The 15,986-nt window shown below is 46.9% G+C and overlaps 1 protein-coding gene across 1 annotated transcript in view; it reads right to left on the bottom strand.

The window, feature by feature from the left end:
- Positions 1–1,963: 1,963 nt before the first annotated feature.
- reck (reversion-inducing-cysteine-rich protein with kazal motifs) overlaps positions 1,964–15,986 on the bottom strand; it is a 56,179-nt gene continuing 42,156 nt past the window's right edge. The window contains exons 15-21 of the mRNA XM_070928210.1: positions 15,627–15,749; positions 15,022–15,193; positions 14,047–14,236; positions 12,303–12,513; positions 12,103–12,176; positions 9,740–9,895; positions 1,964–2,225 (exon numbers count right to left, since the gene is read on the bottom strand). Coding sequence (XP_070784311.1) covers positions 2,010–2,225; positions 9,740–9,895; positions 12,103–12,176; positions 12,303–12,513; positions 14,047–14,236; positions 15,022–15,193; positions 15,627–15,749 — 1,142 coding nt within the window. The 3' untranslated portion in view covers positions 1,964–2,009. The remainder of the gene's footprint in view (positions 2,226–9,739; positions 9,896–12,102; positions 12,177–12,302; positions 12,514–14,046; positions 14,237–15,021; positions 15,194–15,626; positions 15,750–15,986) is intronic.

Here is a 15,986-nt window from a genome sequence, read left to right as displayed (position 1 = left end):
TTTCCTTTCCGTGGCTCTGAGAGAGAAATAACCCTGGTGGTGTCGTAGTGATGTCGTCAGGGTTAGATTCATAACAAAGCCTGCGACTTCGACGGAACGTTTATCTCGGCAGTAGGAATCTAATAAAATGTCGGCCAAGTTGCATTACAGGAACTCAAATCGGTGGAGAACCCCTTTTAACTACAAACCACGCGTACTTCGCATTCAAAGCATGCAGTCCGGGTTTGAAATGGTCTCCTCCCGACCGGACAGCTGCTGGTTCCACTTCGTAACTCGCAGAGCTGCGCGAGTTGAGACGGGCGACCCATCGCGATGAAGACTCAAATCTTTGCCTTCAAGTTAAAAGTATCAGGAGTCGAGCAGCGTCTCCTGCTGCGTTCACGGATGCTCCGACGTTTGAGATTTGGCTGCTGGACGAGAGTCTTTTTCCACGCAATGAAACGTCTTGACTTCAGGGCAACATGCTGGGGTGTCTACTTTGCAGCAGGCGACCATCAGCTTTGGAAGCGCGTGCCTAAAAACTGCCAAAAGAATCAAGGGGGGGGGCCTATCTGCGGTGGATTGGTGGACTAACAAGGAGCTTTCATTTGACCTCAACTATCCAGACATCCCCCCCCCCCCTATTTTCTATCTTGTTAATCATCCCATGACCCTTTGGGAGGGAAGCACTATTTTAATACCTTTTAATATGGTTCTGAAATGAGCTGAAAAGTATGAAATCCGTCTCCACCGCGACGCCGCGCTTTGGAAAAGGCTCGGCGCGAACGTAAAGCACACGCGACTTGCAGCTCTCTGACGCCGGCGGCGGCGGCGGCCTTGAAAGCGCTCCTCGCCGTTAAGCCTTTTCCGTGACGCGTCGTGAATAATACACCACGTTCCGATATTTTCTTTTTTCGTGCACTCGTAATATACCGATGGTAACTTTATGAACACCACGTCAGATGAAGTGTTGCCGGGTCCGTTGTGGGCCGACGCCGGTTTACGTCCTAGATCACCATTTCAGCTCCGGTCTGCCTCACCACGCCGCCGTACTGAAACACAACAGAAGCTGGACTCCCTTAATACTTGATTGATTGACTTCCGGGCACTTTTTTTTTTTTTTTTGTTTTGTTATTTTTGTCAGTAGTCACAACCGACTTTTGGAGGCTGGATTAGTTTCATCTGAGCTGGCTCAGCTCCATGAGCGTGGCGCTAACACTGCTGAGGTTAGAGAGTTCAAACACTAGGTCCATATGCGCCTCACATGTACAGTATATACATCATGCACCGTGGCGCAGACTGTGCATTCTCATTCTGTCACTTACAACGCTGATCGGTCTCCATCAAATACATGGTTTTACACTGAGCAGAGATGTGTGGATTTAGTGACACCGATCTCTGCGTGTGAGAGAGTGTGTGTGTGTGTCAAAGTGTGTGTGTGTGTGTGGCCGAGGGAATTCCGGGTAATTTGTCAGACAGATGTGCTGCCAGACGGGGATGTTTTGCCCTTGTCCGGCTCCGAGATCCAATCGGACACACACATGCACATAAACACACACGCACACACACACACACACACACACACACACACACACACACACAAAGCCTCAGAACAAGACAGAGTGAGTCATGTAATTTACATTCCCACTTAACAGCTTTCAGAGGAGAGCTTGCTGCTGGAACTAATGGATAAACACTGCTGGTATGAAGTCAAATGCTTCTTAAAAAGTCACACACACACACACACACACACACACACACACACACACTTAAACACACTTCACTGGAGGGAAACCCAGTGAGTGAATAACACTGTTCATACAAAAAGCTTTCCATAATAATAGCTTTTCCACCGCCTTGATTGTTTGACACGCAGGTGAGTCAATAGGAATGATTGTCGGAAGACGCTGCTCTTCTTCCTGCTCTGTGACCGCCAGAACACACTCACCTCATGACACCCGTCACAGGAAGAGAGAGAGAGAGAGGGGGGGGGGGGGGTACTTTGGAACACTCAAGAGTCAGCGAGGCACTTAGAGCTGGTGGAGGGCGACGAGGAGGCCCAGGAGGAAGCACAGGCCGGCGGGCAGAGGCGAAGGCAGCGGACGGCGGCCCCCGGACGAGCGGACGGAGGAGGTCTTGATCTCGGAGGCGAGGAAGGCGGAGAGGGGGACGTGGGAGACCAGCGTGGGGCTGGCATAGTTGATGAGGGAATCAATCTTCTCGGCCTCCTTGCTGCAGGCCTCGATCTGGAAAAACACAAGAGCACGCTGAACACTCGGGATCTCCGAACTCCTCCTTCTGGGTGGGCACAGGAGCACAGCCTGCCTCTCTGTTTCTGAACAAACACCCCACAAACACTTTCATTTGTCTTTAGACTGCACATGAGTACTTAAGTATGAGTTTAAATAAAATGAAAACAACTTTATGCATGGTTAGGGTGGCTTTTGGATTTTAGCCCCCCCCCCCCAAAAAAAAAAAAGTTGAACTAATATTGTTGGGGCAGCTGAACAGGAGCTGTGTCCTTACTGTTAAGACAGAGATCTGCACAAAAACAACCAGGAAATACACACTTGTATTGTTCCCACACATAAAGATTTCAGATTCAGACTTAAGGCCTTTTTTTTTCAAAACAGAGTACGCCAAGTTCGAACTCAGGTCCTTGGGAGTTCTTGGCGAGTTCAACTCAGGAGTCCAGACTTTTTCGGAAGAAAAATAATAGGCCCCCCCCCCCCCCCCCCCCCCCCCCCGCCTAACTGACAGTGACATGCAGTCAAATGGTCTTCACTCACGTGGCTTTACAACCTTAACGGTTACCACACTAACACACCGATGGCCATGCGAGAACGCCCAACCCGTATCAACGTATAACCAATCAGTAGAGTATATTCAAAAGAAACCAAAGTTTACATTTCAAAATGAACTAAACCATATACCAAAACCCAACAGAGACATCAGAGCCAGTAGTAAAATTACCAAAGGGCTTGCCGAGATAAGTCGCTTCTCCCCGGGTGATGACCGGTCGAGCTGCTAGTTCCTGAGACGACCGATCAGTCCTCACATCGCGGCAACTTTTCAGAAAAGCATTATTTGGACAAACTGACCCACGTACTCAAAATCTAAATAGTTACTTTCCTGCCTGGACAAAATATCGAAACATAACAAAATGACACAGTAACAGTGCCAGGACAAAAATGGTAACCCTATGAACGTGTCTTAGGTTCTCTGCCACCACCGCTGGTTGATTGATGCAAAATGCATTCTTGGCTACCCCAAGTCCACGCAAGTCCAGCTCCCAAAGTATCCCGGATAAAAACAAGCGGTGTAAGTAACACTGTTGGTCATTTGGACTGTAGTCGGCTAGATGTGGACATGGAATGGGGGCTTGAAAAAGGCCTTTCAGAGAGACTTTTACGAGATTGTAATACTTCCAGTGAGAACTTCAACACATGTGAAGAGTGTCAGAATAGATGATTCCAATTACCTGTGTGAATTCTGAGGTCTACATATTTGTGTGCGTAAAAGGCACAGGGATGTAGAAACTTTGTTTTGGCGCTGCCTTCGCCAACCTCGGGATGAATCTTTCCTTTACCTCTTAAACAAGCGGGAGAAGCTGTTGCCTAGTAACAGCTAAAACTAAAAGCCTAGGAGGCTTCCTTTAACCGCAGTTTGCTTTGTTTTTCTTCATGCTTATCCTTGTCTGTTTTTTTTTTTCTCCTTCATTTGCTCTTATGTCTAAATCCAATGCCATTTTAGCATCTGTGAGAGATTCACTGTGCCTCTGCATGCTTCTGTCCTCCGCTTCTCCCAAAAAGGTTGAAACGCATGTTCAATTAAATTCATCTGTCATTATTCGAATACATAGTTTTTCAGAAGAGGATTCCTTGTGGCTAATATAGTTTAAATCAAGTATTCATATATATCAAAAAAACACTTTCTGTTTTGTTGGAAGTCTATGTTCTATCGAAATAAATACTGAACCAACACACGGCCTTCTTCTCCAAGTTACAGCCTGGTTGTTCTCTCGCTCAGATGCAGCTACAGGTTTTTGGAAACCCGCCTGACTTGGCACCGTGAATTATGCAGTAAGAAAGTGTAAATGATTCATTGTCAAACTGTCCGTCCGACAGTTTCGGTTCACTTTCGCTGTGACCTTGAAAGAGGGAAGCCAGGGAAGAACTTCAGGTTAAAAGTGAAGGTGGACTTGAATCAGCCCCGATGACACGTTGCTGGAGGGGTGATTTTCTTTTCAACCCTAACCGATAAGCTAATATAGGGCCTGCGAAACAGATCAAATAGTCTGCCTACTTGAACAACACACATATTATTTCAGCGAAGAGCAAACCTGTAGAGGCACAAGCAATCTGAGCCCACTGAAACACTAAAAATGAGTGAACATCAGGTTGTTTGCCAGGTATAAATGCAAAGGTCTGTGGATCGGATGTCGTTATTCGGATTGATGTACCCTGACACAGATCGCGGGTTAACACCGGGTGTAAATGGCGCCTTACAGGGAAAGTTTGCTGATTGTCGACCAGCTTTATATCACTACAATGTGGGTAGTATATGGAAATGAACAATGTTTAACTTCCCTCCGCGTTGCCCCGCTCATTTCGCATCACCTAGCGAACTGGTTCCACCTCTCTAGGGCTGTTGTTCAAACGACTGACTGCGCTTCCGCATGCCTTTTTTGCATGCCTGCCTCCACGGATGGTCGGTCCAAAGGCATTCCACCAGCCTGCTTCGCTATATATAATATCCTAAGCTGGCTGAAAGAAGGTTTTGAGGCTCACGTGAGGAATGCGGTCCAGTCTCGCCTCTTTCAGCTCGAGAAAATTCCCAATATCAGATCTTTCCTTTCATGTCGATATCGGTCAGAGCTCCCTCCGCCGACTCCAATTGGTGCGGGGCGCTGCTGTTTCAGATTTGAGCAGGCTCCAAGAAACGCCATCACACGGCGACTTCCACCGATCATTGATCACTAACCAAATGACACAAAGGTTGTGTCGACTCCCTATGTGCCTGAGCGTTCCCTGAGATCGGCGGATGCAGCTCTGCTGGTTGCCCCAAGATCCCGGCTTGCGACCAAAGGTCTGCTGCTGTTCGAGCCCCCCCAAAGAACGTTGTGGGGATTGTGTATTCCGCCGTCGTTTCCGCTGCAAGTGAGGCTGGTGGTTCTTTTGAGGGGAGGTTCTACTGCTGAAAATACATTGGGAGGAAAATTCTCGAATGGCCAAGTCAGGCTGATCTACACGGTGGAGTCGCGTGACCTACGAAAGTGACGTGACACCACGATCCTTTTTCCGAAACCAAGTAGTTTTGTTGCCTAAACCTAAGCCTTCTGAACCTATGAGTAGGTCCCGATAACTCATAACTATGAGCCCATTCCATCGAGTGACAGCATTCCAGTTGGGCAAAAACATTCAAGGTTCTTTTTGAATCTTTTGGAATTCATCGATTATATTTTTTCTTCTCTTTTCAAACCAAGTTTCAGTTTCTTGCCGTTGTATTCTCTCTCTTCAACCCCTCCCCCCCCTCTTTCCACACTTTAGTTCTTACACAACACCGTATCAGTCTACCGGCAGCTTTGTATGAAGCGTGTTCAACGCTTTTGGGCATGAACTGATTCTGGTCTAAGATTAGATTAGATTGCTACCAGCAGCAGTGGTTCAACTCCAGCCTGAAGATGTCTCAGCTCCAGATAGAGTGCAGCTGCGCTTCAGCGTTTTTTAACCCACTTACTGAGTGACACACATAAACCTCTTCCTATGAGATGACTTGAGGGGACAATAAGGGCTGAAAGATTCTAGATTTTTGTCATTTACGATTACAAACAAGATATGATGAGACCACTTCTCTAAGGCCATAGATCTAACATATAATTAACACTGAGTGATGCTGTCAGTAGAGGAACTGTTGCACTATTTCAGCCCCTGGCTTTTACTCTGTTTTTTTTTTTTTTTTATCAGCGTTGTATCTTAATTTGTATGTGGTTTAGGTATTAGCTATGTATTTTAAGTATCATGGCTGCACACAAGTAATCATGGCCATGATTGTGCTACGATTATCTGTGATTGTTTTGCATTTGTCTTCTTTGTCCACGGCACAAATGAAGATCCTCACGGAAAACAAAACAAAGCGAAGTGTGGCATGGCATGGGTGTACTCGATTTCCACAACACAACTGGAGGCAGCAAGTAATAACCACAAATGTGTCATATTGCATTGGGTATCAAGTCTTACGAATAAAGATAACACATCTACGCAGTGCAGAGTATTAGAGGAATGTTATTTCTGAAGCATCAGTACACTGATTCATTGCCGTTCTCTACCTGTCCAGCAGATGCCCCACCTGTCTCAGCCATCTCTCTGGCTGCATTCAAAACCGCCTACTACGCCAGCAGTATGCACTGATTTTGCCAAAATGTAGCACGTCAAACAAAAGCTAAATGCCAGATGTTCTACTGATTCGGAAAAAAAAAAAATCTCCAGTCTGCATCGGACCGGTCTACCTCGCCTGCTGTGTCCCACAATGCAAAGCGCTGGCGGCGGTTTTGCCATTATCGTTAACGTAAACCTTCCCTTATTTCACCTCGGCAGTCCGACAAAATGTGTTTCTGAACAAATTTGAGGCGAAAAATAAGCGGCCCAGCTACTGAATCTCGACTCGTATTGGATCTGCAAGGCCTCATTTAAAAGCTTGCTCCGACTGGTTTTGGTCTTGACACTTTCCTGCCTCATGGTTCTGCAAGCCTTTTTGCAATGAAGTCTTTGAACTGATCCTGTCTGCCTCCTTGGGGTCCCATCCCTGTCGCCTGTATTCACCGGGGCGTGACAATTGCGGCATTGTCCGCTGGAACCAAAACTGCCTCAGCGCTGAGACGTGGCTGAAGAATGTTTAGACTTGCTGACAATGGAACGGGCTGGATCAGTCCTCCAAAGCCCCGTTTAATACATCGTCACATAATTGTTATGGCAAGTTCGCGTGTTGGTCTTTGTCTGAAAAGGCGCCTCAGTCCCTTTCACATATGGTAATCTCACTAGGTTTGGACCGTGACACTTCAAGTCAAGTCAAAACGCTGCCATGTTAACATTCAGGTTGCAGCAGCACAAGGTTGAATGCAAACAGAGAGAGAGATAAATGCATGTCTGGTTCCACCTTCTCAAGCTGTAATTAATTAATTCGTCACTCTATCATCATCGTTGAAATAAACCGGTGAAATAAACCGGGACACACCGTGAGCGAGCCAAGTTTAAAGATTCTTCTCACGTCTGGGAAAAAAAAGAAGAGTTTTTTTCAGACACCTTGTACGACCATAATAATAATAATCAGTCTGGCACTCCGTTCCTATGTCTCCATTCAAAGTGGAACCTGGTGGCCAATCACAGTGCTCTTAAACACACCCATAAAACGTTTGCAAACCTCCCTGTCAAACTGAGGCCCGACAGTTGATGGCAGATGACTATTAAGCCTTGAACGTGGATGAATTGTGCAAAATGTAAGGTCAATCATGGCAATGATTATGATTATGATAATGTTACAACGGTGCGGTGAAATGCCATTACATTTTGCGGAATTGCTATTGCAAGTGCATGATGTATTCAAGAGTACCACGGTATAGAATATCAATAAATAATCAGGCTCAGCAAATAAAAAGGGTATGTATCCGGTTTGATACGAGATCAGGGTTAAAAAAAAGGTGCAAAAAAAAAAGAAAAAAAAGAAAAGCAAAATAGCGGCATGTGTAGGAGTGGCCTACACGGAAAAAAGGAATCCACATGAAGAAGAAGTTTGCCCCTGCACCTGAGTTCACGAGCAATAGTATGATTTCTTTCAGCATGGGTAGTACTTGAGATGGAAATGCTTTTACATACACTCCCAAAGACCACTATTCAATAAAAATAAATAAATAAATAATACAAGTATAATAATGAAAAGCACTAATTAAATAGGTCACTGATGCTTTGGTGCATTTTGGCATGTTGATAACGATGAGCGGCACTTAAAGATGTCTCCTGTGTTAGACGAAACTACTTTTCAGTCATAGACAGAGGGGGATATTTAGCAAATCTGTATCAAAAATAACTGTCATTCTTATAAACTCTCTTATTGTTATATATATTATTTTTTTTTTTAAACATATATGCTACATTTGTCAACACTATTTGTCCATAATAAACGATCACGACAGCAAAATAATGCATGTGGAAGTGGAACGAAGTGAGACGCCGAAGGAGACAGATGCGTCCTCCCCCTCAGTTTACCACTGTACACCTTGCGCATGAATATTTATGTCCAGAAGGAGTGAGATGGGTAATTAGCGAAGCTAAACGCGGCCGTGTTTGGGAGTGTGTTGCTGTTGTAACCTGTAACCTTGTTGCCTGAGAAAGAAATGGGAAGATGAAAGGGCTTCAGTTGTCTGCAAAAATTGTACTTCTGTGATTATAGACAGTATTTGTAATGAATGGATATTTACGATCACGGTGCATTTATCAGATCACACACCCTTCAAGTGTGCATATACAATGAAGGTGATGATTAGATGATCCGAGCTGTGATCTGCGTCTTGTCTTATGAAATCAGTCGCGAACATCTCCCTGATATTAGCCTAAAATTGTTTCAGCCACAGTTCGGGAAAACATGCACTTGTACAATTGTGCATGCAACATTTAATGACAGTGTCGGTCAGTCTGTCTGCTTGACAATTTGCTGCAATAAAAATGACTGAAGTGAGATGAACAGACTGAGAAATGAATAAAGACATCACTGGGAACCTCACTTGCTGTTGAAAAAAGGTAATAAATCGCGATATATTGCAATAAATGTTATCGCAGCACTCAGAATGTTTAAAATCACAACATCAAAGATTCGTGATAATATCGCATCGTGGGGCCTCTGGTGATTCCCACCCCTAGAAGACAGATATATTATACAACCGACATCATCCCCTACCTGGTCAGACCACCACGCCTCTATCTCATCATGATGATATATATATCATTTTTTTTAAGCACATAGCAAATCAATTCTTAGTGTTCACCCACTTTGAGATTTGATGGGGAGTAAATAGGCAAGGCTGGATACGAACACATTGTCGTTTGGACTTGGCTGCATCCAGCACATTAAATAATAAGTTAAGTTGTTTTTTTTTCTTTTCTTTTTATTGTTCTTATTGTCAAACCCCATGAAAAGATCCAAACCAACAATGTGTCAGTCCGTCTCTCAATACTGTCTGACTTTGACATTTTGAAAAACAACTTACAGATACATAATTTCATTTTTTTTTTAAAAAGGCCCAGTAATTTCCTAAAACAGCTGGGCACTGCAGTTTTTTTTTTTTTATCAAATGTTACTCAAACAGGAGGAAATAGTGCATTTGTTGGGGACTATTTTTAGCGGAGGATTAATCCACATTTGGTGCTCTAGTGAGTCTTTGGGGCAGCAGGACGGTGTACGTGGGATTGAGTCAAAATAAACTCCAGTGTGTGTGTTCATGGATTTATTGACAATAAGAAAAATGTAAATATTGCCAGCCTCATGCTTATTACAAGTTATTATGAAAAACATTCCGCCAGTATCATCCATCTCCCATACCAATGAAAGTTTGCTTTTCATTTATCTCTAAATGCCATTATTAATGCATTCAGTGGGGTACCATTATGCTCTAAATGATGTTTTAGCAACTGTCTGCCCGCCGTGAAAAAGCAGCAAAAAGAGACATGCAAAGAAATGGACGGTGTGTGTGTGTGTGTGTGTGTGTTACCTGCAGCGGTGTTGGCTGCTGGTCCACCGGAGTGATGAGGACCACCAGCTCGTGGTCAATGCTCAGGTAGCCGAAGACGTCGCACTGCGGCACCGAGACGTGAAGCCGCAGGATCTGCAGGATGTTGTGGACCGTCACTGGCTGGTTCTTGTTCAGCTGCGCGCGAAGGGTGGGGGGGGGGTGGGGGGTGGGGTCGAAGGTCAAACAGAGGGAGAGGGATCAGACAACGTCAAATGAATGTCGCTTAGTTATGTTGTCTACCCTTCTCATTTCCCGCCCCTGGACTGACAAGAGGCATACATGTCTCCAAAGACGTTTTGAAGGTCTCCGAACCTTATAATGACCTTCCGCACTACATATAAGCTGCCTGGGTTCGCCTTCTTTCTGCCTCTCCAGTTAACGGCCTCCACGAGGGTCCAGCAGGTGTCCCTTGGAATACACCGCTCGTTCCTCGCACCTTGGTATCTGTCTTCTACCCCCTCTTCTCTTGCCTACAAGACCTTACATGTACAACAAGCGTGGGGTTCTGGGTCTTCCCGTTGATGACGAATCTACACTACGGAGCAGAGTATGGGATGCGGTGGTAGAAAGGAGGGTTTTTGCGGGGCGAGTGGGGTAAACAGAGGATACGCAGAAATACGTAACAGTATCTCATGTCCATCCATCCAAATTACAACTTACAGTCTCAAAATATTGAGACGGTGGCCCCAACACTCTGTCCTTTCACGTAGCTGCATCGTTATTGGGCTCAGAAATGTCTCTTGTGTGTCTTTAATCAAAAAAAGGTCCTCTCATTCTTCACTCGACAACCGTAAAGCAGGGGCTGGCATTCCGATGAGCAGCAAGCGGGACTGAAAACCTCCACAGTGATGCCATGCCAACTAGCCTCTCTGGCCATGACTGAGTCTTCCAGTGGTAATAAGGCTGTGATGATGAAGTGGGATGCAGACTGAAATAAAGGCGAACTAACTGAGTGAACTAATACAGCGCAGATACGTGCAGTGACGCATCACCATAATGATCAACGCGTCATTTCACTGTCGCGTCCTGCTGTGGAGTTGCTGTCCACTCAGCCATGGCGCCCATTGCTGCTTCTAATGACTTCCCAGCGCGTCTTCTGTTTGCGTCTCTATCCAACCGGACATCGCCTCCATCGGCCAATCACAGTGCGGCTGTCAAAACGTACATCCGCTCCCCTCCTTCGCTCGCTGTCGTCTCTCAGAGCGTCGCTGCAAGCCCGCCTCCACCCCCATTCGACCTCCCCGTTCATCACATCAGCGGCCCGGTCATCAGAGGTCTACTTGTCATCACATCCAGATCTCAGCCCGCTTCACCACCACCACCACCACCATGGAGTGCGTAGGCTCCATCGGGTCGGCGGGGGGGAGGCATCCTAATTATCTCACTAGCTCACTGAACCCCCTTCGAAAGTTTTATTTGAATAATGCAACGGCTAAATGAAAGAGAAATGAGGTGGTGCTGTAAAAGCGACGAAGTAACGCAGTTAAACTCGCACTCTCCTGAATCTCAGGCAGCTGCAGATCGAATCAGCTCCGCTTGTGTTTGGCATTATCGGGGCTTAAAGTGGAGTCTTGCGATGATGATGTGCTCGAGCCGGGGGGGGGGCCGCGGCCAAGTTGACTCACAGCCAAAGAGGCTTTGTTGCATAATTAAGCTGATCAGAGTGAGATGGGCCCGGAGGGACGTATTTGCTGCTAGCATGTCGGCGTTTAGGCATCGGCTGGGTTGGGGCGGGATTTGCCGCTGTTCAACAGACTGGGCACGCATCCATGGAGGCTCAGGGGGCGGGGGCATGTGAGAGGATGCTGCCGCCACTTTGGATTAGTTTGATATCAATGTTAAAGTCAGCCAGTTGTGTGTGTGTGTGTGTGTTTGTATGAGGAAACACAGAGAACCAAACCCATAAAAAAATAAAAAAAGATATTGAAAAGGGTCCTCAGTGAAACACTACTTCTGCTGAAAGTGTAGTGACAGTAACAGCACGTTGTGTTCTTTGGTGTGGGACATTTGTTCAGTCCGCATGTAGCTTCATTAGGGGACCTGCACTTGGATTTATAGCTCCCTCAAGTGGCCAACACCTGTAATTACACCTAATACTAGCAGCAGCAGCAGCATCCAGACAGAGAACACTCTTAAACCCCAACATGTGCTTTTATGTTACTCATCATCTTTCCTTATTGTCAGTTTTCAAAAAATATGTTGTGGAACAATAATAGGTCAGACTACTGTTAATACTCTCTTATACCGACACAGGAATTATTTATGAATTGGTGAGAGTAGACAGTTAATAAGTGGCAGCTCCGCCGCATAGACGACCCTGGTGAACTGTGATCCATTCGTACCTTAGAGAAAGTGTTCATCTGCTCTTTGTTCCAGAGGATCTGCAGCATGCTGGCACATATGGGACAACAGGCTCCTGGAAAGAGGTCAGAGGTCATGGATTATTCCAAAGCAACGTCCAGAAAACTAGCGCTGTGTACGCGTCACAAGCGAAGACCCGGCAAGTGAGGTGAACTTCACTGCAGAAATACTTCGCGCTCACCGGGTGGGGTGACGGGCCGGCAGCCCGGAGTGGACAGAGGTGGGCAGGGGATCACGCTGCACGCGGAGTCCGGGGCCACGTCGGACACTGCCCCCACGGCGTGGCAGGGGCCCTCGTAGTCCACGGCCACGCGGTCCGAGAAGGCATCACACACCGTGTTGTAGGTCTCGCCGTTATGGCCACAAACTTGCTGAGGCTTCCTACAGGCATCCTGAGAACAGAACACACCCAGCAAATGTATTAACTGCTAATCATTGCACAAACGTTTCTTGATATTTCTCCAAAGTTTTGAGTTTTTTTGTCCTGACGGTGACACCAGAGGAAGGTTCACAAAGCTATGAAGGACATCAGGAATCGTCATCTGGGAACCACAAATATCCATATCACAGGTTTCGCAGGTCAGAGGCAGTTTACTCGTAATGGGGTGCACTACAGTAACACTTTCAACCCAGGCTTTCTCAAGGCTGACGTGACATCACATGAGGATGAGTGTGGAACATCTGTCACACGAAAGCAAGTTGGAACCTCTGTTTCGGTTCGGAGATACCATTCGCCCATGAGAGGCGACTGAAAGCTCTAGAAAAGCTAGTAAGTGAACCTTTACTGATTCCAAGATCAAGAATGAACTTCCCTCATCACCTGCTTAATGTCTTCTGTGACTCTCAGAACTTGACCCACACTAGACTAAAGGTCACAAGTCCCCCAACTTCCTGGAAGTGTAATATTAAGATTTCTGGATTTTAAATATCATGGCAATATGGTTGCAGTTGTCAAGATGACAGAGGCAGTTGCGTGCACATCTCATCCTTCATGGGTGCAGGACAACACATTCAATGGCGGCGATAAAGGTAAAGCGGCGCGGCGTCCTCGCGCTGGACTTCCTCAACGACGTATCTGACTAAAAACTTGCAATATGATGACTCTAGCTGGTCTCCAACACGACGGAGAGCAAGGAGCTGTAGACATATACATCGAGTTGGCTACATCAGCGCTGACGACATCATGTGTACAATTCGTGACGGGACGATCAAGACATCACCGATGTCGGCTCAAACGCTGCCTTATTCAGCCCGATGCGAGGACGCTTTTCTTTAGTTGTCAAGACGCCTTGCTTTGGACCAAACAGACAAAATGACCATCGTCGTTCCTCTGCACATTCGCACTCAAGACAAGAATAAACCTACTGGTCTGATTCACAGCTTTTCCTTTTCGTGGCACCATCATTAATCTGCGACTGCTCTGCCCTCTGACCGCAGAGAAAGGTTTAGAAAGGAGACTTCTCGCTGCCGGTGCTGAATATAAAAGTTACAACTGAAATGAAACGTGTGTTTCTTTGCTTAATAACGCTATCATTGTTATTATTTAACAGTTTTTGGAGGGGGGGGGGGGGGAGAATATTATTAGACGGATAACATGAGTAGCAAAATAAGGCGGCGAGGAGGCGTCCACTGCCCACTTAGGAGACAGGAAATGTACACCATTTCATACCATTGGCGCAGCTTCTGTTACAGAGTATTTTGATGACAGCTAACTGAGAGGACCATTAAACCGTGACAGAGGACTTTTTCAGCTTAAACAACACTGAAAGCTGGACGTGGTTTTGCTCCCAGGTCAGTACCTGCACGGCTGCGTCGAAGCAACAGCAAGGTCCGCACTATGTGTCCGGCAATCAGTGTCCCTCAAGATGAAGGCGGCATTTCCCTGAGCCCCGCTGTTCCCTTCAGCTCCCCCCTGTGTAACGTACCTGGCAGTGGCCCATGTAGGCCAGGGTCTTCCCGGCCTGCTGCAGCTGGCACGGACTGGGGTGGACCAGGCCGTCAGTGTCACAGGCCGGCTCCACGCTGTTCTTATCGCAGGCTGCCGGCCGGCCAACACACTCGTACTGCGGGCAGTCTGACGAGTCGCTCAGGCACACGCGGTATTTTGGGATGCACCTGAAAACACAAACAATACGGCTTTATATATCCGTCTGCACTGCCTGAGGAGACCAGGTGAGGGGCTTCACACTACTATTAGTGTGTGCATTCAGTTCTCATGCACATTCACACAATGAAGCATATTTTGGTTAAAAAGCTGCAATAAAAGGCCAAAACAACAGGAGCAAACTTCTACCCTCTGAAGACACCCTGCTCTGTCGCCATAGCAACCACCAAGTCTCCACACATACCTCCACTCATTAGCGCGTGTGCAGTATTTGAACAAAGAGCCAGGAAAAGAGTTTCCGAGAGCCGTCGGATAACAGACGTCATCATGGGGTGTGAAGGCGGTAAAGGTGTGTGTGTGTGTGTGTGTCGGATAAATGTCATGGAGGATAAACGTGAATAAAATGTACTTATAAAAGGCTCACATTGTGACATAAGCCTGCCACGTCGCACTGCACATATGAATACACGTGTTCCGGTCAGGGTGGAAAAGCCTCGGAAACAGCATTTAGACCATGGGTGAGGGGGTCAAAGCATATGGGAGGAGTGTGTGTGTGTGTGGGGGGGGGTGATGATGATGATCTGTGAATGAAATAGAATAACAAACCCCACACTGATGACCCCCCCCACTTAAGGCCACTTAACCCCGCTTACCACAACACAAGCCACCTGAAACAACAACCTGGCTGTCGGTCAGACGTAGAGGGAGAAAGAGAGTAAGTAAGAAAGGGAGGGAAAATGTTGGAACGAGCTTTTCGAGTACCAGCAGCTACGCTGACTGCGCAGCTGAGCCCTACCTCTGGTTTCTCTGGCAGGGCTTGTTGGCGCAGGGGTTACTGAGGCGGCACAGGCCGAAGACAAACTGGTGGTCCTTGAATCCCATGCAGCGAGCCACACAGGCGCTGGGATAGGTCCGCCCATTAGAGGCACACACTGGGACGAAGCGGTCCGGACAGCTACAGGGGAGACCTGGAGGGGGGGACAGCGAGTATGAGGTGGGGAAAGTATTCATGGCATCAGCTGTGATGGAATGAAAATGGGTGATATTATTCGTAGCTGTGGCCATTGGTTCTATCTCGGCGGGTTTGCCAGGAATATCCCAAAGTGCATGCAATAGAAATGCGGCTTCCGGTGAATGAGATGTATGCATGATCAAGCTGGGATGAGGACACACACTGACTGGTAATGTAGAATGTTAAATGCGAATAAAATCTGGGTAGGATATCTGATTGTTCAGTCGCCTTGTTCAGGGGCTTAGCGACCGTCTACTTTCTAGACCCTTTTAGTGGTTGACCGACCTTATCTGAAACGACCAAACCCTGCTCAAAACCAATGACAAAGTGTTGAAAAGACAGGTGCACGTGTGGGCACGCGACAAACAAAAGCACACAGACAGACAGACCGGTGAAGTGTCTGCGGTCCTCGTCGGAGCTGTCGAAGCTCAGACATTCTCTCGTGGAGCAGATGGCGTCACCGGCGAAGCAGGAACAGGCGTGGCAGTCGATCCTGAAGGACGTCCCGTGGCCTGGCGGGGACACACGACAACACACACACACACACACACACGCAGCAAGACAACAGAAGAAGACGTGAGCAACATGCTGCTGTATATGCTGAGGATGTGATGATTTACACTCCAAAACACCATTTGGTGTTGGCTGAAAAAGCTGACCGGAAACTGTCAAACATGTACTGATGGACTGCAAAAAGGTATGATGAAGAAAGAAGGGAATTAATATCAGTATTAAATGTGTGGGGGGGG

Source organism: Enoplosus armatus, chromosome 21 (assembly GCF_043641665.1).
Source record: "Enoplosus armatus isolate fEnoArm2 chromosome 21, fEnoArm2.hap1, whole genome shotgun sequence".
Taxonomy (NCBI): Eukaryota; Metazoa; Chordata; class Actinopteri; order Centrarchiformes; family Enoplosidae; genus Enoplosus; species Enoplosus armatus.
The sequence above is the reverse complement of the archived record's forward strand: the minus strand, read 5'-3'. Positions and strand labels throughout refer to the sequence as shown.